Consider the following 23111-nt stretch of genomic DNA (forward strand, 5'->3'; position numbering starts at 1 on the left):
TTCAGTGTACTTGCGTCAGAATTAGAGATTTTAACTGTGCTTATTTATGAACCTCAGGAAGATAACTGGATTTCAAGATTTCTTAAAGGTTTCATTGTTTTAGGATTTTTTCTTTATTGCTCTGGAGTTAATTTCACTGAAATACTGCTAGGTGCCCTCCTTGGTCCTGCATCATGAATTAAGGAGGTCTCTAGGAGCCTACCAAACTACTAAGAGCATAAAGTATAGAAGGGACAGAGAACATTTTTTTTGGTAAGATCTGTCCTTGGGCTTCTGTCACTTAAGATTTCTTCCACAGTGGACCTGGACAGTCATGAGAATGTCTTGTAAATTTCAGTGACATGCAGGCTTTAAAGTAGGAATATACATGGCAGGTTTTACTTAAAGAAGGGCATCACATTTAAGCATTTAAGCCTTGCTGGATTAATTACCAGATGTAATAGATAATTAAAATATAAATATAAAATATAAAGGTTCTTTTACTCACTGTTGAAGAGCTATCTGTATGTATATGTAAATTGGAATATATATCTAGTCCAAAAAAGTTGTATTAGAGTATCATCTTCTAATGACAAGAGTGTGGGAACTTTATTAATTATTGTTTCTTTGTGATCAAATACTGCAATTTTAAAATTTATTTTAGCCTAAGCTAATTTTATTACTGATTGGCACTTTATTAGGATAACAGCAACTTTTTCTTAGCCTTTTTAACTCCTGCGGAATTCTTGGGTCCTAATAATGTGGGCCGTATTAAACCCAGAAATTGGTGAAAACCTGTATTGGAAAAAACCTGGTGACCGTATATACACATTTGTGTGTGGTCAGTAACTCAAGGATTCCTTTTATTTTCAACAATTTATATAACAGTTCTTAGAAGTAGTATGCAAAATGACCATAAAAGATACAATAATTAATACATATTTACATTCTTAAAAATAGTTACTCAAAGTTCACAAAGCTGTCACTATCCTAAATGAGTGTGACACAACAAACTAATGGAAGAATCAGTTTTTCAGATTTAGCCTGAATTGTTAGTTAACAGTCTGACTTTCCAGAAACAACTACACAGTGAGTGCTTGTGCCCAATGATGTGAGATTTAATTAAAAATTAGTGAGCATTTGAAATTGAATTTTCTTAGCATCTCACAGTTGTACTTAACATTTTGTAGACCCAATTCAGATATAGTCAGTAAAAATGTTTTAATCAGAGTGAGATTTTTACTAAGATGATATGTGTAACCCAGGGTCTTGATAAAAACCCATCCTTAAATGCAGAAATAAGATCAGTCATTGGGAATGTTTTTGTATTGGATCATATCAATTCAGAATAAACGATTTGGACTGGCTCATTGTTAAGGCTAACGTTGGGGGTCTTGATTCCCCTCCAGTAACCCAGGGCAGTATGACTATCCTGCTAAAACCTTTCCAGAAGAGAGTGTCGGGTATACCTAGTTGTTTTATTTACAGAACTAGAGCGCTCACCTGAGCAGTCTGGGTGCTCTGTTTTCATTGATGGACATTGGATTTACTCTAAGCTTGCTTGCTAACACGAATTGGAGAGAGATTTCTTCCACAGTGGACCTGGACAGTCATGAGAATGTCTTGTAAATTTCAGTGACATGCAGGCTTTAAAGTAGGAATATACATGGCAGGTTTTACTTAAAGAAGAGCATCACATTTAAGTAATAAATTTAACAAGTTAAACAATAAAAATCCTAAGCACTTAAAGATTCCAAACGTTTGCAGATGAGGATATTTTAGCCTAGAAACAGATGCCGTTGGGAATTTAACCAGTCTCTCCATTCTAAGGCCTGACCACATTTTGTGTTAGAGCAGAGTTAACAGATCTTAATTACAGTAAACAGTTTAGCAAATACTATTAGAGAGTAAAAGGGAATACATGTGTGATGATGACAACAGGGACTTTTAATCACTGTTGCCAAATGGGAGAGGAACAAGTTGTTGTTGTTTTAATTGCACTTTAAAGTATCTTCTTAGTTTTAGGGAAAAGAATCTGAATTAATTTTAGAAGAGGCTGAAAAATTACCTATAAATATAGTAAAGTATTGGCCTTGTGTTCATCTTAGATACTCTTAGAGCTAGTTAGGTTTCTTTTTTAAAAATAAGTTGTACAAGCAGGGATCAACACCTCAGAGCGTACTTAAGGGAACCCTTTCCTCAGGGCTTTATTTTTTACCATGTTAAATTTACTAATGAAGACTTGAGCAAAATGTGGATCTACCATATAGTGGTATGTTTTCACGGTGGAGGGGAGAGGTTCCACAGCCACCACCGGGCATGCTGTCGGCATGGAAGAGCAGCTGGGGGCCAGGTGACAGGATGTCTTTGTGATGTAGTCCACCAGTCTGTTGTACTGCTGTTCGGACAGCCTCTCTCGGGCTCCATCCACCTGGGATCCAAAAATAGAGTCTTTAGTTGCCAAATCCTCATAATGGGACTCCCATGACAAAATTACTCCTTCTGTTTCTGCCTTGATACATCTGTACATCATGCCTTTAGGTCCTCTAATAAAGCCATTTTATTCAAAACGGTGCTTTTTATTATTTTTCCTCTGAGCTGTGGCGGTGATAACACCGTGCTTCCAGCAGTACAGACGAAGCTCTGCACGAGACTGTTAGGACACCCTCCTTTGAATAGGCGTTTGGGGTTGTGTGAAACTCACTCACATGTCTGAAGTTGATGATTTGGTAACATTTTACTCATTAACTATTAAACATCTGTCACTGCTCTTTAGGAACCAGCTCAGGAACAAAGAAGAGTGTCTTTCCTCTGCATAAATCAACACTAAACTCGCATCCTGAAGTAAAAGTTCTGTTAGCTTGTCTCTTAAACTTCTTCAGTTTAACAGAAAAAATTCTGGAGAAGAGCACCTCTTTCAAACCAGTGGCTTTGAAACCAGAGCATTAAAAAAAATACCTTTTGAACTGTAACATTTTCTGTTTTTATAAACACCAGGATTTAAAGCCAGAGGGGGGAAAAAAAACTGGGCAGAGGAAGGGGAAATTTTTACGGAAAAAAAAAGGGAGGATGCAAAGTACATTTATGGTTCATAAAAGTCTGGCCCATCTTCAGTGGAACTCAAATAGGAGAAGGGAGATATACTACCTAAGTTCTTAAGTGAGATTTTCTGAGAAAGCACCCATCAAAGGCAGTTGGAGCTATAAATTCTTCCCACCCCGAGATGCTGGAGCTATCTAGTGTGTAGATCATGTGGCCTGGGACATTTCCAGTGTAAACCACTGATCTGTGGGAATCAGGTAGCCACTGACCTTTCAGTGGTTCTGTACCTACCAAATATTGGCAAGACCACTCTGGGTAAGAATTAACAAGGGCTTCTGAGTTCTTAAAGTAGTAGTAATGTAAAGAATTTCTGCGTTTCTGCATAGGGCACGGAAACTGCAGCCAAGGGTGTCTTAAAACCTGTACAAAGCCAGCGGACGGTAAGGAGTAAGGGGCTGCCAGAGAAGTAAGTAGGGCATCCGTCAGAGTTCGGATAGCATGTTTTTAAGCTTGGGAAAGTAAATAAAGGCCCACAAAGTTTCACTGACAGATGAAAGCTGTGTACCACCAGGCAAAAGCCAGAGCTCTGATGATATCATTTGATGGGGTCAGAATTCAGCTGGAAAGCTTTGAAAACACAGAAAGTCTTAATTGCTCCTCCTGAACAGCAGCACAGGAAAACCCGTGCTGTGAGAGGAACCTGGCCAAGGAATAAATTGACCTTCTGACTCATTTTGAGCCTCTCATAAGGGATTTCAATAATGTGCCAGGCATATTAAGCAATTATTACCCTAAAAATGGCTGCATTTAACCAAGAAAAGCAAATGCTGATTTAAAAAAAATCTGAATCCTGCCACATTTCAATATACTGAATGATGTCATCTACAAATTAATTCCTTCCAAATTTCAAAGGAGCTGTGTTTCCTAGTATCTAAAGCAAAAAAACAAAACAAAAAAACCATCAGAAAAGGCATTTTATATAAAGATCTTAAAGTACTGTTCTTAGTTTTCCCTGGAAGACAGCAAGTAGACTTCTTAACCCAAGTTTGCATCTATGGATTAGCTTTGTACGTGACTAGTCCTGACCGACCTTGAGGAAAAGTCCCCGTGATAAGCAGCACCACTGAGTGATTCCCCCACCTCGATCTGCACATAGACTGGGTCAGCACTCCTAAGGAAGGGTGTACGGTCTCAGAAAAGAAATGGGCGTTTTGTTCTAAAGTTTGGGTCTCCTTTGGGGTGAGTGGGGAAGGGGGTTAGGGTTTGGACACCAGACTGAAGGGGCAGTTATTTCCTGTTTCTTGGGAGTTGGGGGAGGGGGGACGTAAAGTGGGATAGATTCAGAGAATTTGGGGCCGAAGGCAAACTGGACCTCCACCGTTTGTGTCCTGTGCCAGCACAGCTAGGTGCTGCCGGGTACATGCACAGCTGCCTTGCAGTACTCCTGCCCTCGGTCATCTCTTCCCGCCTCGTCCTCCTGAATCCCAGTCCCCTGTCCTCCCGAGTACTGGTGGAAGACCGGCGTTGAGCATGGCGTCCAGAGCGTCAGTGCTTCTGCCTCTGACTCGGTGACCCCATGGTCTCAGTTAACCTTGGCAACTTCTAGGAGTGGTGACTCCAGCCATCATCTCACTCACCCCTAGAGAAGCAGGTCTGTTCCTTCCCAGCTATGTTAATCCCCACAGCACCCCCTCAAACAAAAGCCAGAGGGAGAACGATCACAGTTGAAGACAGTAGAGACAGTTTAACAGCAAAAGCTGAATCTCCAGTCTCAGTTTAAGATATGAAATATTTCCCAAGCAGCTAAGGAACAGTGATAGAGATATTCCTTAGGGCCTTGGAAGTTTCTCGTTAGGGACCAACAACTTGAAGATAATGATACTATCCCTTGCCAAATCCTGTAGCCAGATCACTGCTGCTTTATTGTCAATTGGATCAGAAGATTTTGGCAGATCTAAAGTCAGCCTGGACATCTGACCTCTGTTTATTCCCAGAAAGTCATCAACTCGAAGCAGCAATGTACGCCTAGTGCCAAGCCCCAGCTTAAAGCCCGACTGATTAGCATCCAAGAAGCTAGAGAAATCTCGGGGTTGTTGTGGTTGGCTGCCTTCCCGCTTCTCAAATAATTTTACCCAAACTGATGTGAGGGAGACACAGGCTCCCTCACCAGGAAGAAAATAAAGAATTGGGGAGGATCTGCTGGAGGCAGGTTTGCTGTCCCTTCCTGGGGCCACTCAGTCCTCAGGTTGGGACCAGCAGGACCCAGCTTGCCACTGACCTACACTCCCTGTGCTGTGTGGAAAAACGGGTGAGCTTCTTGGGCCAACTGGAACCCCATGGATCAGGCAAGTCAGCAGGGAGGCAGGAACAGAGCAGTTTTCCACTGGGTGCACCTGCTCACCGCTGGACTGTAGGAAGCTGGCGTCGCTCTTGTCGGGGCTCACCCCTGACACCCAGTGTGCCCTGCCTGGGCCTGTATCCCATGTCAACTTCTGTGTGGTCAGGAGCCAGCATGCAGTACAGGAGCAGGCCCGGCTGTGGTCAGGGAGCTGCCCCAAGAGCCCAAGCAGCGTCCCAGGAGGGACCCCACAGTACTTCTGGGATGGGGATGTGCCCCGCGGGAGAGGGAACACAGAGCCACACAGAGTACAGTGCAGCGGGAGGAAAGAGATTCATGCACAAAATTTTGACCCCTGCAGTCTTGGAGTGGGAATGGGGGAGGGAGTTAGGCCTCCTTCCTGGCTCATGAACTTGTTTCCTGATCCCTCACTTCTGTGGCGGTCCTCTCCTGTGCCTCCAGACTGCTCGGCAGACTTGGGCCTGCTTTATGGAGCAGCAGCACAGAAATGCTGCCTCGGCCCTGGCCCTTCTGGGACACACCTGTTCTGGAGCCCTGCCGTCCTATCTACTTCGGCACCGGCCCCTTGATGACAGGCCTCATCCAGCTATGACCAGCATAGCCCCAGGCCTCGAGTCCACCTGGCCTACTGCTGGGTTCCCCTCTGGAAGGCTCACATACACACCTGGGCCGAGTCTTCCCAACTTCCTTCTGCACGGGCCCCCTTGTGCCCCCACACCGCTTCCTCTGGCCGCCCTCCTAGTCTCCAGCAGCCGCTCCACGGGCTGCAGGCTCAGCTGCCCAGTTACCCGCAGTCAGCCTGCATCTTGGCTTCCCCGGCAGTTAGCCACGCAGTCACCCTGTTTTCTGACATGTACCTCCACGTCACAGGCCACTCGTGGCTGCCTGAGCTGCACGATGAGCAGGTTGTTTTGCTTGCTGTCCTGTGCGCAGTCGATCTCCGTGACAGGGAAGGCCTGCTGCTGCGTGTCCTCACTGACACTCACCACGAAGAGCACTTCCGAGGTCAGCAGTAGGCACCCTTCATGCTCCTGGCCCGAGCCCCTCACCAGAACCACATCCAGGGCCATGTGGACTTCTGGTCTGCCCAGGGACTGAAGCATTTTCCTGTTTCAAAGGAGAATAGTGAGGCTAGAAGCCAGTTTGGGAAAGATGGTCCTGTACCAGCACACACTGTACCAGGAGCTGGGGCGTCCTTACACAAAGCCCCCCAAGGGCAAAGGGCCCTGCCAATTATTAACTTTTGGTTCAAATGTAATTGTCCCTTTGATTCTCCAGCTGATTCTGGTCAATCGAATCCAGCTTCTCCTTGGGGACAAAGATTCCCTCGGCTGGCTAGCTCCTTTTCTTCCCATTAGAAACGTCACCCCTGATTAGAACACTAGTTTCCTAGAGAGACCCCGGTCCCCTCACAGGCCTAGGCTCCTCTGTCAGCCTCCCTCCGAGGGGGCACGTCAGAGGTGCCCCGCATCTGGGGCAGCAGCCTCTCCCTCGCACTACGATGCCCTCACGCTGCCTGAGATGCTGAACGCGGCCGCTCCTCTTGGGCTCCCTTGGAAGTAGGGCCTGTTAGCTTGACAGCAAGCCAGGCCCTATTAATATGCATGTGCAGCTGAACAAGTGTCTAGATCATTTTACCAGACATATTTGACGTGGCTGTTTGGGGCCCGGTCGGCATGTAGATCACTTGGCTGATAGCGCTGTTTGGGAAGCTGAGAAAGTCCAGCTCCGTGTAAAATACCTGTGGTAAGAGAAGTAAGGGAGTTTTACTAGTTGTTTTCTGGAAACCAGTTCCACGCTGGAGTGATGTCATCTGCTTACAGCCAATCCGTAAAACACTACAGATCCAAAATGACGTCACATCTTTGAAAGCAGTCATATATATAGATAATCATTAAACACTGCAGTGCTCCGAACTCTGGTGATCTTACACTAGCTACGAACTGAAAAGTGAATGAAGGACGGTCCGAGCATAGACTGGACTGGCAATTAATGGAACGCTCCTGGGACTAATCGGTCCTGAGCAACAGCTCACACAGCGTTACAATTTATGTGATGAAACAGTCAAGATTGTCAGCTGACTTCCTTGCTTAATGTTACAATACTTCTGTATCTGGGCTGGGCAAACAGTAAAAAACACAACACACAGAGATGCACACAAAGGCACATGGTTTGCCTAGATACAGTATTTCGGTGACTTAATCCAGCTGTTAAACATGGATCCCTATACATTTATGAGCACTCGTGGGGCCGCTGGTTTATTACACGCTCTCCTGGTGCCGGCACCAAACGAGGACACCCGGCAGCACCACGCAGGCCTCCAAAGAGACTCCAGAACCAAAGATGGTACAGCATGTGTGCCTCCCGAGGGCTTGTAAATGTTTATAAACGAGGCATAGTCATTAGACTGAGAGTTAGTGGTTTGTAAAACCTTCAGTGCGGTAATAAAAGTTTTACAAGAACGATGGAAAGCAACAAGCCACGTGAAGCTCTGCTCTGAGATGCTCTGACCTAAGGGAGAGGTCCTCGCCCTGGGAGGCTCATGGCGCGGAACAAAGGAATTTATGAAGGCTGGGCTGGGGTCTGCGGCACCAGGGACGCCGTTTACGAACGTGTAAGCATCGGATAAAGGGCTGTGGCAGTTCTTTGTGCCCCGTTCCCTGTGAGTGAAAATGTCATTCACAGAAGGAGAGAGACCGAGAGACAGAGAGACAGAAAGGAGGAGGGAGAGGGGAAAAGCCAAGAGGAACACATGTTCGGTCTGTGTGGTCTCTTAAAGGAGCCCCTCCGGATGGCGGCCTGAGCGTGGGCGTTCGTCTCCCGCTCTCCTCCCCTCAGCAGCTCCGTGGACGTGCGGGTGCAGGATGCCCGCGGTGAAATGTACCCCAGACGGTAGGGCCGGAGGCAGAGGCCTCGCGTGCCTGACAGCCCAGCCCTCCTACAGCCTGCGAGAGTGGCCAGACAGCCGGCTTCAGGACCAGAATGAGGCCACCGAGGGTAGGTAAAAAGGTTAACAGTCGCAGTCACCTGTTCATCAAGGCGCTTTCGTCTGCTTTGCCAAGATGCGGAAAATCACACGGGGGGAGGTGCCTCCTGTCGCACACCCATCACTCCTGTGTGCACACAGGTGTACGAGCAGCCCCGGTGCCCCACCATCCAAGAGCAGGCAGTGCCACAATCCCCAGCTCCCCGCAGCCGTCTGCTTGGGGAAAGGTTTTCCAGGGACTCGGCCCAGGGGCCACACCACAGTCTCAGAAGCAGGGCTCTGTGGGCGGGTGTGTGCAAACCCACGTGCACACGTGTGCATACACACGCTCCTTTCTCTCCAAATACATACACGCTGCCTACAGATAACTCTTCCTGCCTTAAAACCCACTTTGCCTTTCAAACTGGTCACCAGGAAAAGTAATCATCTATCCTCTGCTTCAGTATTTTCTACATAGTGCTCTCAACTGGTTACTTCTCACTAAAGTCTGCTTTATTAGATGTACTGTAAAAAGATTCTGTGAGATAGATAGAATGAAATTACAAACTGATTTCCTGGGCCTCTAATGATTATAATTTATGATCAGGAGTACGATTCTACTCTTTGCACAAGTAAGCGTAAGGAGGTGAGAAAGACCGCTATTTACTATTTGTAGATGCAGCCATCTTATTCTCACTGCTTTGCCACGTGAAGGCCTAGATTAACTCGGAGTCCCTGGGGCAACAATGCGAATTAATCGGCAGTGTCTGAGCTGGCCTGTCAGGTGCTTCGTGACTTACCGTAGCCAGTCTGGGACACGAGCTCCGCAGCTCCTCCGATGGGCTTTGTGAACACTCCCATGATTCCTTTCCCCACGCCCGAAATGACACCCTTGGCCTTGTGTCCGGCTGAAGCCTGAGCGTCGGACGTTCTCTGGAAGTTCTGCATGGGCTGATCGACTATGCCGGCCACTGCACCTGAAACACGGCAAGAGCCTCCAGTGAGGACTGAGGCTGACAGTCCTGAGAGAGCGGAAACCTCAATCCAGAACACGGTTTTGTTTGGATTGAAGATGAAGATGCACCCTGCTTATAAAGTTCTTTCCTGTGCACTTAAAGTCATCAGTTCTGTAAGTTCACTGAGCACGGAGTTAGACATTTATGATCTTCACCAGAACATAAAATTCAGACTGGGTTTTTGGTCCATCACAGGTAGGATCTGTGAAGTCCAGTTCAGAATTTGACAAACAAGTCAGACTCTTCTGTCTGGATGACAAAGGGGAGAGAGCAAGCCTGCTCAGCCTGGTAAATTTTCACTGGACTGGGAGGGTGAGAAAATTGGAAGAGACCATCCCCTTTCCGTGGTCTCCCTTTTAATAACGATAAGAGCAATTCTTTAATAATATTAATAAATGAATATATAAGAGTAATTGTCAACATACAGCAATTATTTCTACTATAGTTGATCTGGTTTGAGTGCTTGCTATGTGCTGGGGGACTACACTGACTGTTATTTGTATGAGATCATTAATCCTCATAATCCTAGGAGTCAGACATGGTTTTTATCCTCAGCCCCTAGATAAGGCTGCTGAGCACAGAGAGGTTAAGGAGTTTGTCCCCAAGGTCACACAGTTGTCCTATGCTCGAGCCAGGATTTGCATCTAGAGAGACGAGAGTCCCAGCCCAGCTCTAAACCACTGAGCTATTCACTGATCCTGTTTATAAAAGAGGCTCTCTGTCCTGCCAGTCTTAGAAAACCTTCCTTCCTTCCTACTTCAATTGAGGTTTGGCTGCTTACTCTTCACTTCGGAGCAGCTACCCAGAGGGCAGCCTGGTCAGGTATCCTGGAGGGCGAATCCCTCAGCCTCCTTCAAGGTCCTTCCTCCTTGTCCTCTTACTTTGAGGGGCCCCTGAGGATCTAGTAAAGGCCTCACCGGTCCCAGGTTTGTTTGTTTCACCTTTTCCCCCCACCCCCAGTGATGGACTGGAGAGTTCTCTAGCTCAGTAAGAGGTAAAAATTTCATTACAGTTCTTGACAGAATTTTGTTTTCAACTCAGTCCTGCTAGGATTAATGGAAAGAGGATGGAGAACGCACAGTCCCCCTGGTAGAAATTTCAGTACATGTCAAAACCCATTATTCCAAATGCCGCTAACTCTAAGTCTCCTGGGTAAATGGAGATTTCCAGGTCTCTGTTAATGACCTGCTAATTTCAAGTAATAGTCCCCTGAACAAAATCCAGTAAAACAAAGGCCAGTTCCTTCAGGTCAATTGTAAGGGGAATGTTCTTCATAGATTCCATTCCTCTGAATTTGGACAGAGCCATTTAAATTTGTGTACTGACAGATTAAGAATGACCTGGGGCGACGGGTCCGTTTCTCAGCCTAGAGCAAAGCTTCCCAAACCTTCTCAACAACTGAGTGGGGAGGCAGAGGAAGCTGCTCCCATGTGGGCCCAGCTGCCCTGGCTGGGGAGGGCCACGGGGTCACCGCGGCAGCGCCCTTGGACACCCCATCCTGGCACTCAGGCTGCAGGGCTCGCCTTGTGCGTTTAGAGGGAGGGCTGTGATGTTCTGCTGTCCACCCAGGAGGTCAGGAGTCGGAGCAGCTGGGAAGTGTCAGCGGGGGGTGGTGGCCGCATTGGTGCATGCCAGACCACAGGGTCTTCTCTTCAGATCATCTCGGAGTAGACAGTTCAAAGGGAATAGCATCAACTCAAAGAATACAGCTTTTGTAGCGTCATTATCTGATTTCTTTGAAGCATCTCCATGCTTACGTCAGTAGGAAAGCAGAGGTAAATACAAACTCACCAACAGGTTAAATTATCTAAGAAATGCCTCTTCTAAAGGGCAGATTTCCATTCAGACTATTAAAATTGAGTTGAGGGGCCGGTGGTTACTTCATGGAGAAACTTCCACTTCCCTTTAACGTGCCAGGCCTACTGTACAAGGAACCTAGAGCCTTGATGGCCGTGGGTACCCATACAGCGCTCTAACTTCTCACTTCTACCTGCCTAAGTGCAAACAGGTATCCCAGTGAAACTCCCCTTTGATCTTCCACTTTCTCCAGCCACCAGCCACAGGGAGGGCTCAGTAACCGTGACTTTGATAGATCAGCTATTTGGGCAGCCCAGAGAGTGGAAAATCTGAACCTCATGACAAGGTGTTAGATTCTCAGAGGTAGAGAAGGAGCTGTCAGATCACACGCCCTCACCCAGCACCAGACCCTGGAGGGGGAAAGCTGGCCTGTCACACACACCAACACCTCACTGGTCACCAGGTGCGAGCCGGAGACCAGAGAGGCCGTGAGAGACCAGCAGCCATTTCGTGGTGTCTGCGGCCCTGCCCCGAGAGAGGCAGCTTCTCTTAGGGCTTCAGAAGGCTCTCTTATTTAGTATAATCCAGCTAAATCCCACAACTGGTAAATTATTTACTGCCATATACTTGAACTCTGCTCTTAGTAGTGGAAACTGATCCCCAAACTTGTCTGTTGGCATCGGGCCCACGGGGTGGGCGGCCACATGGAGACGGCTGTGATGTGACGAAGGGAGGTGCGGAAGGAAGCACGCCTCGGAGGGGAGTTTCCGTGCACGCTTCGTGTGGGGGGCAAGGCAGAGGCTGGGGGCTGTTTCCTTCGCTGGAGGAGGAAGGCTTCCTTTGTTAGGCAAGGGAACTGAACAGGCCCTCCCTCACCTCTTCCATGACCAGCTCCCCAGCCTTAGGCAGAAACCCTGCTGGCTCGTCTCTGAAGGTTCCTGCCTATGTGGCCATTTGGTGCTGTAATTTCATTTTGGACACTTTTTAAAAATCATAACAGGCCTAAGGCAGGATGCCACAGCGCACCGCTTCAGAGACAAACCAGACCTCCACACAGAGTGTATTAGGGATTCCAGCTTGAGGCTAGAACAGAAGCACTTCTGTTGTTCCCAAATTCCCCACTGACTGCAACCTGCCCGCTGATGGCCGGTAGTGGCATCAGAGCGACTGCTTGTAAATGCTGAATCCTTCCTCACTCCAGGGCAAATGTCCTGGCTCACCTGGTAGAAGCCTATTTTGTTGGGATTCCGAATGGCAGCCTGAGTGTGGCCGTGGACATGGAGGGTGCGGCTGCCGGGAGACGCAGCAGTGCTCTGGCCGGCAGGCAGCAGCCCAAGAGAAGGGGAGCAGAGGAGCAAGCGCTGACATCCTGCCTCTGGTATTCACGGGAGAGAAGTCCTGGCTGGAAGGGAACATGGAGGAGTGCGGCCGTGACACGGAGCTCGCTCATATCCTCTCTCGGCGCGGACTCCAGGGTGCAGGGGAAAGGGGGTTGTTAGGGGAGCAGATCCGGCAAATGTGGGGAAGCCTTATTACCAGCTCCGTAGGCTAACCAGAGTTTTCCCCAAAACCACTGCTTTCTTGAAACTGGGGGCGCTCATCCAAGCGCCTCGGCGGCATCCCTCGGCCAGCTGACACTTCCTTGCTGACTCGGCACGAGGCGGCTGGGCATGGCAGCTAACGACTCCCTTTGATTTTTCAAGTACCTCGTAACACTCCACAGTGTCCCCGTGAGGGCCAAACAGAGGCAAGCAGGCCCACCAAACTCATAAACATTTGGGGAAAATGTGTTTTTCCTACCCTGGAACTTTCAATTGTTCAGTCTCCCCACATCCTGATTGTTTCCAGGCTTGGAGACCTCCCCCCCCACCCCCCCGCAGGTGGGTGACATGTGGAAAAGCCCAGGCTCTTGTCCTGCTGGAGGTCTGACCTGGGCGAGTCACTTAACTTCATATCCGTGCCCAGGGCTTGCACATCAAACAGGGTGACACGTGATAATGCTTTGTCAACTCTCGAGTGGTCTTTCAATATATTTTTACTGACTTGGTTAATGTTTCTTCTAGAGGAAGAAACTGAGGAACCAAGATTTTGATTCCACTAAGCATGGGTTTCAAACAAAATGATAATAGCTCTAACTTCAATCAGGCACTTCATTGCGCTTAGCAGTTTTAAGCACCATTTCTGGGGATAAATCAAATGCTGATAAATCTGTAATTTCCTAGGTGAGGGGACTTGACTGGTCCTACTCCTCCTCTTGTCTTCCTGCCACACATCAGGTAGTTCTAGGACTGGACGTTTTGAGATGACCCAGTGATTAAGTGGGACAGAGAGTTCTTGAACTCCCAGGAGGAAGGAAGCTGGTTTGAATCAACTCAGAGGTGCCCATTGGGAACTAAGAATGTCGGGGGAGCATGGCGACGGGCCGCCTGCTCAGGGTGCGCAGCTGGAGGCGGGGCTCCTGGGGGCCCGGGGTCAGGCCGTGCCGGCAGGTGCAGCCAGCGCACGCCTAGGAGGGATTTCTGCCATCCACAGAACTCTGAGGCTTTTGTAAATTATCAGAGACGCAGAAAGACTGTGAGCCCACTGAAGTTTCACAGACAGACTAACGGATTCCCTCGCGTGGATGCGGACGTACAAGATGTGAGACAGCAAAGATCAGTGTTTTAGGACTTTCTAGTCTGGTTAACAACAGGCGCCGAATTAAAAAAGTGGGACACCGCAGAGGGAGGATCGTGGCTCCTCACTTAACGGATTTCTGCCATCAGGCACCATTTCACAGAGTGGCAACTCCAAGATGGCCTCAGTCACTCCCTGTGGTTCCAGCAACTTCATCCCTTGACCTAAAGCTTTATAAAGCAAGACCCCTCCTGCCGTTGCTTGCATGTCACTCTTTGGGGGGACGCTCTTTGAAATGAGGTAACTATTACAGTTTCTTTGCTACCAGAACCCAGTAACGAGCACGCGTGGTGCTGTTTACCAAACATGGACGCTTCCCCTGGCGCAGGTCACTATTGTTACCGCTAATCACGTTATTACCAGCCCCAATTTACAAAGGAGACACCCAGGTTCACAGAAGAGAAGAACCTGTCTGAGGTCACATAAAGGAGCTGGACACCCCAGCCTGGGTCCGCTGGCCCCTCAGGAATGTGGCTCGCTCCCACGCCACATGCCTTCCCGGGAGCAGCCACCCTGGCCTCCGGGCTGCTCGTCTACCCAGAAGTTCCATCCCAGGTCACAGGCAGTTTCCACGCATCATCACACGACAGTGCCCCACGCCCCAGAATGTTATGATTTAAACAGTTTCCAGTAACTTAACCTGAGCTTGTAACATCTTACTACTTCCTCCCGGGGCCTCGGCTGGCTGCGCGAGCTGCGGCCAGAACTGCAGACTGGAGAGAGGACAAATCCTTTCAAGCTCCTCTCGCCTGACCTCTGCTCTCCCCGCTCTGGGGCACTTTGATCTCCCTGAGATGCACACGCCTTCCGATGTGCAGCAGGCCGGCTGCCAAGCAATACGGTTTTAAATTCCTTTGCAAACAAATAAACAAAAGATACCCTTGAAAATCCTGCTCTGCAAAATTTCAGCTCTGAAGCTTCCTTTTTATAGATTTTTCCAAAGCAACTTATTTTTTGAACATTTGTAGTCCTTGGAAATATCCATGGCAGTCTTCACTTCTAACTATACCATCTGGCTGCTCAACAAACGGTAATTGCTCTGAGTCAGGCTGAGCCTGCACTCTTGAAACAAAATAAAGGGAAGAAGTGGGCTCCTCACTGAAGTTTACGTGACATTTGCACGTTGCTTGAGTGCTTCTTGAAGGTGAGCGTCGGCAGTATGTGCATGGTGGAGAGGGCGCGGCACAAAATCTGCCGGTGACCGTGACAGGGAACAGCAGCTGTGTGCTGCCGTCCTTGTGCTGACACCCCCACGCTCGGGGTGGGGGTGGGGCGCCTAAGGAAGGACACTTATATGGGGGGGAGGGTGGTGGAGCGTGGACATCTGTGCCGGCAAGCCTCTCTCTGGGGCAGGTCTTAGGACGGCCCCGTCACCGCAGGCAGTGTGAAGGCTCTGGAAAGGAGGTCCTGTCCCGGTGCCTCATGGATGCAGGGCATGAAGCAGAGGGAGTGCCCTTCCCTCCCTGAGCCTCTGCCTCGCCCTGGCCCGCAGGAAAGATGGAGACTGCACAACCGCCCCTAGTCCTGGGGGACTGGGCACCTGGCCCGCCCACAGAGTCCCAGCGCGGGTCCCCGGTGGCCACTTACCGAGCAGGCTGATGCCCAGGTGGGACAGGCCCTGTCGCAGCCCCTCGCCCAGGCTCTCCGGCAGCTGCCGCCGCCACTCCTCCTGCCGGTTGTAGTGCTCTTCATCCAGCGAGAGGCGGTCCATGTTCCGGGCCAGGCTCGTGGCCAGGTTGGTGATGGAGGTGAGGGTACCTGAGGGCACAAGAGCACGTGGGTTGGCCTTACGGTCACATACATGGTGGGCCCCTGGGGAGCGGTCCTCACAGGGCTGGGGGGGGGAGGGGTGCCTTCGGGACCTGGCCAAGTGGTGAGTGACAGTGGCCTCCTCTGGGCAGCGTGAAGCAACGGCCTGAAGAAAACGAGGTAAAGATTAACACTTGCTCGTAAGGGTGATGGCAACGCCTCAAAATGGGTCGGATGGGAATCTCTTTTGCCAGAAAAATGCCCAGAGTTTCAGACGCAAGTAGCAGTCACTATTGTTCGATTGTCAAACAATAGTTTTGAAGTCCTCACCGAGGCCCAGTTCTGAAGGTTAAAATTTGCTCTCATTTTAAAGGCTAAGGTCATGCTGCTGAAGCTTAGATTGTAAAGAAATATTTCTATTTAGGAATAAACTTTATTCCCTCCTCCTTTGGTCACAGCAAAGGGAGACTCTGAATTGCGGACATTCTGAGGCAACAGTGGTTGGTGCCGCACAGAATACGTGCAGTTTTGATCCTCGGGATGTTCACTGGAAAATGTGAGGACAATACAGGAGAGAAAACACGGGAAAGCCATGACTACGTCAGGTTCCCTGGCAAGTCTGTACGGGTCTCAGTGAAGCCACACTGAAAGACATCAGTGGGCAGATCCCGACACTAAGGAGTTCACTCAGCTGTGAGAGGCTATCCGGTTCCAAGAAGAGATGGAAGGTGTCGCTTTTGCCGCTGCATCTTTACCAGTAATCTGAAAAGTCCTTGCGCACACGCAGACACCAGCAAACGGAACAGATTTTGCTAAGGGAAGGAGGGAACAAGTGTAAAAACCATTCAGTGAGTCAGTTCGCTAAAATTACCGCAGGCTTCAGTTTAGCAGGTGTCGGTTGTCTTATTTGAAAATAAAAACAAGAGAACCACAAAGACTCAAGTGTCAGGAGTGAGAAATCCGCCAGTGACTCATCTGTGAGCTCGTCCGGCTCTCAGCTCACAGGCCTCCCGGACGGCTGGGGCCCGGGGGAGCGGGCCTGGCCTCGTCCACACCACTCGGTTTACTGCTCTTGCCCTTCTCCTGACAGCCCCCCTCTAGGACATGGGTGCTCATATTTCAAGCTCCTCTGCTTTTGAGCCTTCTAGAGCCTTCTATAACCTGCCCACTCATAACAGAGTTGCGGCACTGTTGACATTAAAAAGCCTTTTATGGGGGAGAAGCCCTTTGCCCTGTTTTCCCTGCCTCCTGCTGAGAATAAAAGGGGACTCAGATGGCCCTTGTTAGTTCCCGAGTCACTGCCAACCTGACCAAAATATCGTCAGGCACACACAGGGGTAAAACGAAAACATTCCCCTTCATGTAGGCAGCCGTCGGGCTTCTGTGCCCAATGACTTATCCGGGCCACAAGATGGCACTGTTGACGTGGCCTGCCGGGGAAAGCTGGCTGGTCCCCCTCCAAATCTGCTTCCATGTCAAAACGGATCCGTATCCTTCCAGAAGTTTTGACAACTGTATCTACATTTAAAAAAATGAAGAGGCAACACAGTGTAGGGTTTCTGATGTTTAGCAGAAGTCCTGAACACCTTTCGTATTTCTGTATTTATCGCATGGAATAACAGTTGAGCCAATGCTGGTTTTCCCCACGGGAGGTTTAAGATTCTGAAGTTTCTGAGACATTTTCACACACTGCAGGCAAGCAGCGATCTGTTTAAAACATAAGACATTAGATGTGAGCTTTGTTACAAATCCAACATTTCATGGCACCCAACCGGGCCAAACAAAGGTAGAGGCACACCGAAGGCCCTGAGAGCTGTGACGTGTTCTTTAAAAAGAAAAAACAAGGGAAGGAATGAACACGGGGCATTATGAAAAGAAACCAAAGTGGCTACCTTTGGAAATGTGCTTTACAAACGACGTTGTCCCTCTGGAGACTCCACTCACGAAGGCTCCCGGGCCTCGGGTCAGCCCCTCGTATGGAAGCCTAAAGAAGTCGGCGATGCCATTCCCGACGCTTCGCACCAGACTCGCAGGGCTGCCGAGGATTTCTAGAGATCCAACCACCCAGCCTGGAAGGGACCAAAGGGAAGGGGTTACTGAAACCTCAAACACAGCAATTTCAACATTTGGGAAAAGTGACCCATTTTCCCTGCAATCCATTTTTCACACTGGAATTGAGAATGTAATAAGGTCCTCTGGAGCGGAATCTGGGAAATAACTCACTCACTGTGAATTCAGAAATGGCAAACTTTCATACTTTATAAATCAAAGTGATCCTTTGGCAGACTCACAAATAGCTTTAATATGACTTCCTTGCCCGAGCCTCCCGTATTCCTGCTAAAAGGGACCTGTGTGCGAGGGGACACACGTTCCCATGCACCCGAGGAAGGGCGATCTCCCAGGGTGCAGGTGTTTGCAGGCTGGGAAGCTGTCTTCAGAACCACCTCAGGGCAGCGGAGGCACCGGGAGGAGGAGGCGGCGCCTGGTCGGGCGGGGGGAGGAGGCCAGATGCTAAATGGGGTGTTGCAAAGGAGATGCAAAGTTCTGACAAGGATGGAGGAGTTATTTTTAATCTTTCCCAATCCTACCCAGCTGAGTGCTTTCCTTTGGAGCAGAGCTGGAGCCAGACAAATGTCTCCCCTTCACCCCCAGCTTCAGTTGTGTAAACATCGGTGACATGGACATGCTGATTAGGTTAGTGAGAGGGGAGTGTTCCCTTCCAGTGTCCCAGGAGGGGAGCTTTGGATCTGGTTTCCTATTTGAGCGGGGGCTTGCCAGGGGCTGGCCTGCGCAGTGGCCTGACTGCGGTGTGCGCTGCCTCGTGGGAACGTGGCTGTGGTGTGAACTCCGCCGTGGCTTCCCTTCACCTTGCTCCCTGGGGACAGGGCTCGGCACTTTCACCCAGAGGACTGGAGGTACTGGCAAGGCCAACGGCTAAGTACAGGATTCTAGACAGGCGACTTCTTCTGGGAACCGAACCGCCTACCACACTGGGGCCAAGAGTGCTCTTGTGCGGAGGCTGTTGGGGACAGGACTCGTGTGGGAGCGAATCCTGCCTCACCAGCAGATTCTCGGAGGACGAGCCCGAGACAGACCCTCGGTCAAGTCACTGATCCCAGAGGGTCAGCAAGGTGTGGCTGCAAGAACCAAGCCAGAGTCTTAAATAGGCTTCCAGGCTCAGCCCCTACAGAGAAAGACACTCTTAAATTTTGAGCCCATTCCTCTTCTCTGGAACATTAGGAGGATACCACTAGGGTTTAGGTGAAAAGAGGGACTCAGTTCCAGAAGACAAGGACTATAAAGGGGAGGGCCTCGGGTGCCAGACATTCAGTTTACTTAATGCTTACGGTAACTGTGCACATGAAGTACTATTACCTCGCTTTATATAATGATGAGCTAATGACTGGGCTTCTCCCTGGGGTCAGGGGTAGCAGCCTCAGGAAGCAGAGGTGAAGCTGACCTGGTGTTACTCTGTCTCCACCTCCACTCCTTCCAGGCACAAAGAGGAGGGAAGTGTGGTTTGAGATTAAGTCAAGTGCTCACAATCTCCCCGATGCTTAGACAAGTGGGCTGGGTTTCCAAACAGGTTTACCTGATTGCATAGTGCACCCACCCTCTTTCTGTGAGCCCGGGCTGCAATGGGCAGGCAGGGTATTGAGGAAGGTTGTGGAATATCGTTTCCTGGGGGGCTCTCTCTGTAGGTAAAGAAAGAGCAGATTCCCTTTAGCCTGGAATAGCTATAAGGTTCCACCTGTAGGCAGCAAGTTGTTCTAGAAACATCTTAATTCCCCTTCTCTCCATAGATTTCACACACAGATAAAGAAAGAAGAGGGAGATACTGCCAAGCACAGACCATCTACAATGGGTCCTTGGGAGTCAGCAGAGTGGGTGAGAGAGAAGGGATGCCACCCAGCCTCCCCACCTGGCTCCCTCAGCCACCGGAAGGTGGATATTGTCTTGGGGATGAGGAGCACTGCCTGACGGGAGGGTCGTGTGTGGACCAGAGCTACTTCTCAGCGGCATGGGAGCTAGCCAGAAAAGGGCAGAAAGTATCCGAGGACACTCTTTCTCTAGTTTCCTCCAGAAGCAGATACATCTTTTGCCTATACGTTTGGACATTTTGTTGGAAAAGAGTGTCTGACTTCCCATCAAATTGAGACTTGGCTGTGGAGGGACCCCAGGAAATTAGAAAGCCCATGTTCTTTCCTTCAAATAGAGCTACTCATTTCTAATTAGTTGACTGTTTACTTTTAAAACCTCCTCAAGGTGAATCCACAAACCTCCCTAGAAATGAGATCAGGGTATTCTGACCATCCTAGTCAAGAACCTTCTATTCGAGTTCAGTGGGTGAATCCTGACCCACGTGAGATACAGATACAACTCGTTCATTCCCGGGCCAGCCCTCCCCCTTCTATGAGAATGCTAGTACATTCACTTGAAGCTCTTCTACTTGGGTGCTGGGAACCTGCTACATGGTTCCCATCTTCTCGTTTTGTCTGTAGGTTTTTAGACAGAATTCCCACCAGGCTCTAAAAACTTGGCCCTCTATATTAGAATTTCTTGTCCCAGCAGATAATGAGGTTGGGACAACAGCTTAGAGGATTTTTAGGTGGATTACAAAAAATCCAAACAGAATGTTCTTGTGAAAGCTCATTAAAAACAAAAAACAAAGCAGAGAGAGCATTTTTAGCACACACACAGGCTGCAGGGACATGGCTCCTTGGTGCCATAGTCGGGAGTTTCTCTGCCAGCTCATTACCTACACGGTTGTCCCCCCTCCCCCCCACCTCAGCATTACGTGGTGGCCTGGTGGGAGGCTTAGTCCTTCCCGGGCCCCACATCAGGGCCCAGTAACTTACGTGCCTGCTTCTCATGTTAAAAGCAAACACTGCCTGAAAGGTTAAGTTTCTGGAATTGTTTATAAATATACCCATCTATTAAATTTGAAATGTTAACTGCTTATTTTTAAATGATTTCTTAGCGAGAAGGAAACATTTTCTTCGTTGTTGTGCAAGCTATCAAAACAATAGTGCAGGCAGGGCCCTCCCCTGATCTTGTCATTTTCAGTTAAGACTTCTGGGTAACCTTATTGACTCTATGAATTTCATTATGGAGAAAATGTAATCTCACCAGTCTGGCAACAACATGGGTCATTTACTGTTACAGTGTTGAGCTTATATGGGAATGCTTTCACCAAGTACAACGTTGTCGACATTCTCTCCTTTGTTACTCTCAGAACGGAAGGCTGCCGTGTTCTTTGCTAGACGGGACCTACAAGACCAGCATTGGTTGGTGTTTGTTGCCTGAATTCATGGGAACATAAGGAGCTGGGTTATCAAACTGAAACCACGTTGGAGTGAATTTAGGTCGGGAACGTGTATTTTGTTGTCAGTTACCACAGACTATTCTGAGACCACTCTGTTCCCCTACACTCAACCTTTAGCACACAGTCCTCACCATACAAGATTCATATTCATATTCAAATCACCCTCTGCAGACTTTTCCATCTCAGAGCTGTGGAGAAGCTGAGATACCAACCACTTTCTTCTTGTGGTCTGTCTAGATAGGCAGGGCCACACTGGGTAGGTAGAGGGCTGTTTATGCATCTTATGAGCACAAAAATCCTCTGAATGTCTCACCGAACAGCTACTCATGGACCTTAATGAAGGAAGCCAACAAGCTACAGCTGGATTCCATTTAGGCCCAGGGTCTGAAGAGTGGGGCTAGTTTTCCAGACTGCACTGGTGTGCCCATACAGAGCCTTGGACCAGCAGAGAGCTAAAAAGTGTCTGCTAACTGGAATTAACAGTCTAAGTTGCATCATAGCAAATATAAAAGCTACTCTTGGTTGAGTATTTAGTAAGTGCCAAGTGCTTTTATTTTATCCTCTCAGAAATCTTAAAACCCATTTTAGAGATGAGGAAACTGAGACTTAGGGAGGTTCAATAACTTGCCCAAGGCCTTTGGCAATGGCAGAGTGTGGATTTAAATCCAGGTCCGACTTGGGTGCCTGGGTGGATCAGTAGTTAAGCTTCTGACTCTTGACCTCAGGTGTTGATCTCAGGGCTGTGAGTTTAAGCCCTGCACTTTCAGTGTGGAGCCCACTTAAAAAAAAAAAAACACCCAGGGCTGACTAACTACAAAGCCCACACTCTTCCCCTCTCACAGCAGTGCCTCCCTAGTTCTTGAAGCTGATGAGGCTCCCCCCAGGCTCCAGCTCATCAAGAACCCTCAGCATGTCATCTCACCTGCTCTGAAAAGAGCCCCCGCAGCATAGTGCATCGCCAGGGCGTGGACCAGCTGTCTGGCTGTGGTGAAGACGGGGCCTCTTTCAAACACCGAGAAGGAGAGTGGCGTATGGTCAGAGGCTATGTACAGCTTGAGGGAAGCGTGGACACTGACGAGGAGATTCACCGGCTCTATCACCAGTTTCCGTAACTTCACAGGGTTCACCAAGGCCCTGGCGTGCTGTCTGACCTGCACGGGCAACACCTGTTTACCACCTGCAAGTCCCTCGGGGGGACCGGCCAGGGTGCTGTCAGGAAGGTAGGTCTGGAACAAAGTTCTGATGTAGTACACAAATGTGTCTTCCACGTATAACCGGGCAGGTTTCAGTTCAAAACTGAACTCGTTAATGTCATCAAATAAGAAGCTCTTGCCCTCGGTTAAGGTGAGGCAGAGTTTGATAAAACAGCTTTTCTTGTATTCTTCCAGCTCTCTGCTGGATACGAGGAGGCTTTGCATTCTGGGACACTGCGTGGGTTCTGGTTTCTCCCCCTGGCAGACTAAGACGGCGAAGTGGAAATTGGACTTGTTATAGAGCTGGTTGTCCAACTGCAGGTCCCCACAGTAGACTTCCACACGGTGCGGCTGGAGGGGCGCTGTGGGGGCCTCCTCCCCAGGGAGCTGGCCGGTCATGGGGGCCATCTGGAGAAAAACATTGTCCAGCGTGAGTCTCAGAAGTTCAGATGATACTCTGTGGTGGGTGAGGTCATCAAACACCACCAAGCTCAACTGAGTGATGAACATTTTAAATGTCACGATCTTCTCCAGAGTTCTAGAAAAGAAAGGGAAAAGAACATTAGTCTCCCTCTACTCTTTTTCTTTCCTTTTTTTCTTCTTTCCTTCCTTCCCTTCCACCCTCCCCTCCTTTCAGTAGGGCCTTATTACACCCCTCCTGATAGTCCATCAGACTCTCATAAGAATTCAACTTTCAGATCGTGGTGTCTGGACAGAACTGGCTACATTCCCAACAGTCCTGGGGAATGTCCCCTATGGGACCGGTACAAGTTCTTGTCATGTTCTGTACATGCTTCCCTTGTCAACACCGGATTCGTACTCTAAAATTCTTCTAGCGCTTGTGCACTAATTCTCTATCGTGATCATCTCAAGACAGAAAGGTAAAATCAAATCACCAAGACTCCTCACCTTGAAGTAAAGCAAAGAGAAGAAAACTTACCATGAGCCCACAGCACCCCAGCCCCTCTAGTGGCGTCTCAGCCACGTGCTTAGCTCTGCCCACCATGTC

At 49.0% G+C, this 23111-nt stretch overlaps 1 protein-coding gene across 1 annotated transcript in view; it reads right to left on the bottom strand.

The window, feature by feature from the left end:
• Positions 1-810: 810 nt before the first annotated feature.
• The window catches only part of VPS13B (vacuolar protein sorting 13 homolog B), a 761997-nt gene continuing 739696 nt past the window's right edge, over positions 811-23111 (bottom strand). Inside the window, exons 56-62 of the mRNA XM_077748161.1 lie at positions 21832-22640; positions 17476-17652; positions 15422-15592; positions 9146-9322; positions 7019-7121; positions 6238-6487; positions 811-2410 (exon numbers count right to left, since the gene is read on the bottom strand). Of these exons, the coding sequence (XP_077604287.1) occupies positions 2162-2410; positions 6238-6487; positions 7019-7121; positions 9146-9322; positions 15422-15592; positions 17476-17652; positions 21832-22640 (1936 nt within the window). The 3' untranslated portion in view covers positions 811-2161. The remainder of the gene's footprint in view (positions 2411-6237; positions 6488-7018; positions 7122-9145; positions 9323-15421; positions 15593-17475; positions 17653-21831; positions 22641-23111) is intronic.

The sequence above is a fragment of the Crocuta crocuta genome, unplaced genomic scaffold (assembly GCF_008692635.1).
Source record: "Crocuta crocuta isolate KB4526 unplaced genomic scaffold, BGI_CrCroc_1.0 scaffold39, whole genome shotgun sequence".
Classification (NCBI taxonomy): Eukaryota; Metazoa; Chordata; class Mammalia; order Carnivora; family Hyaenidae; genus Crocuta; species Crocuta crocuta.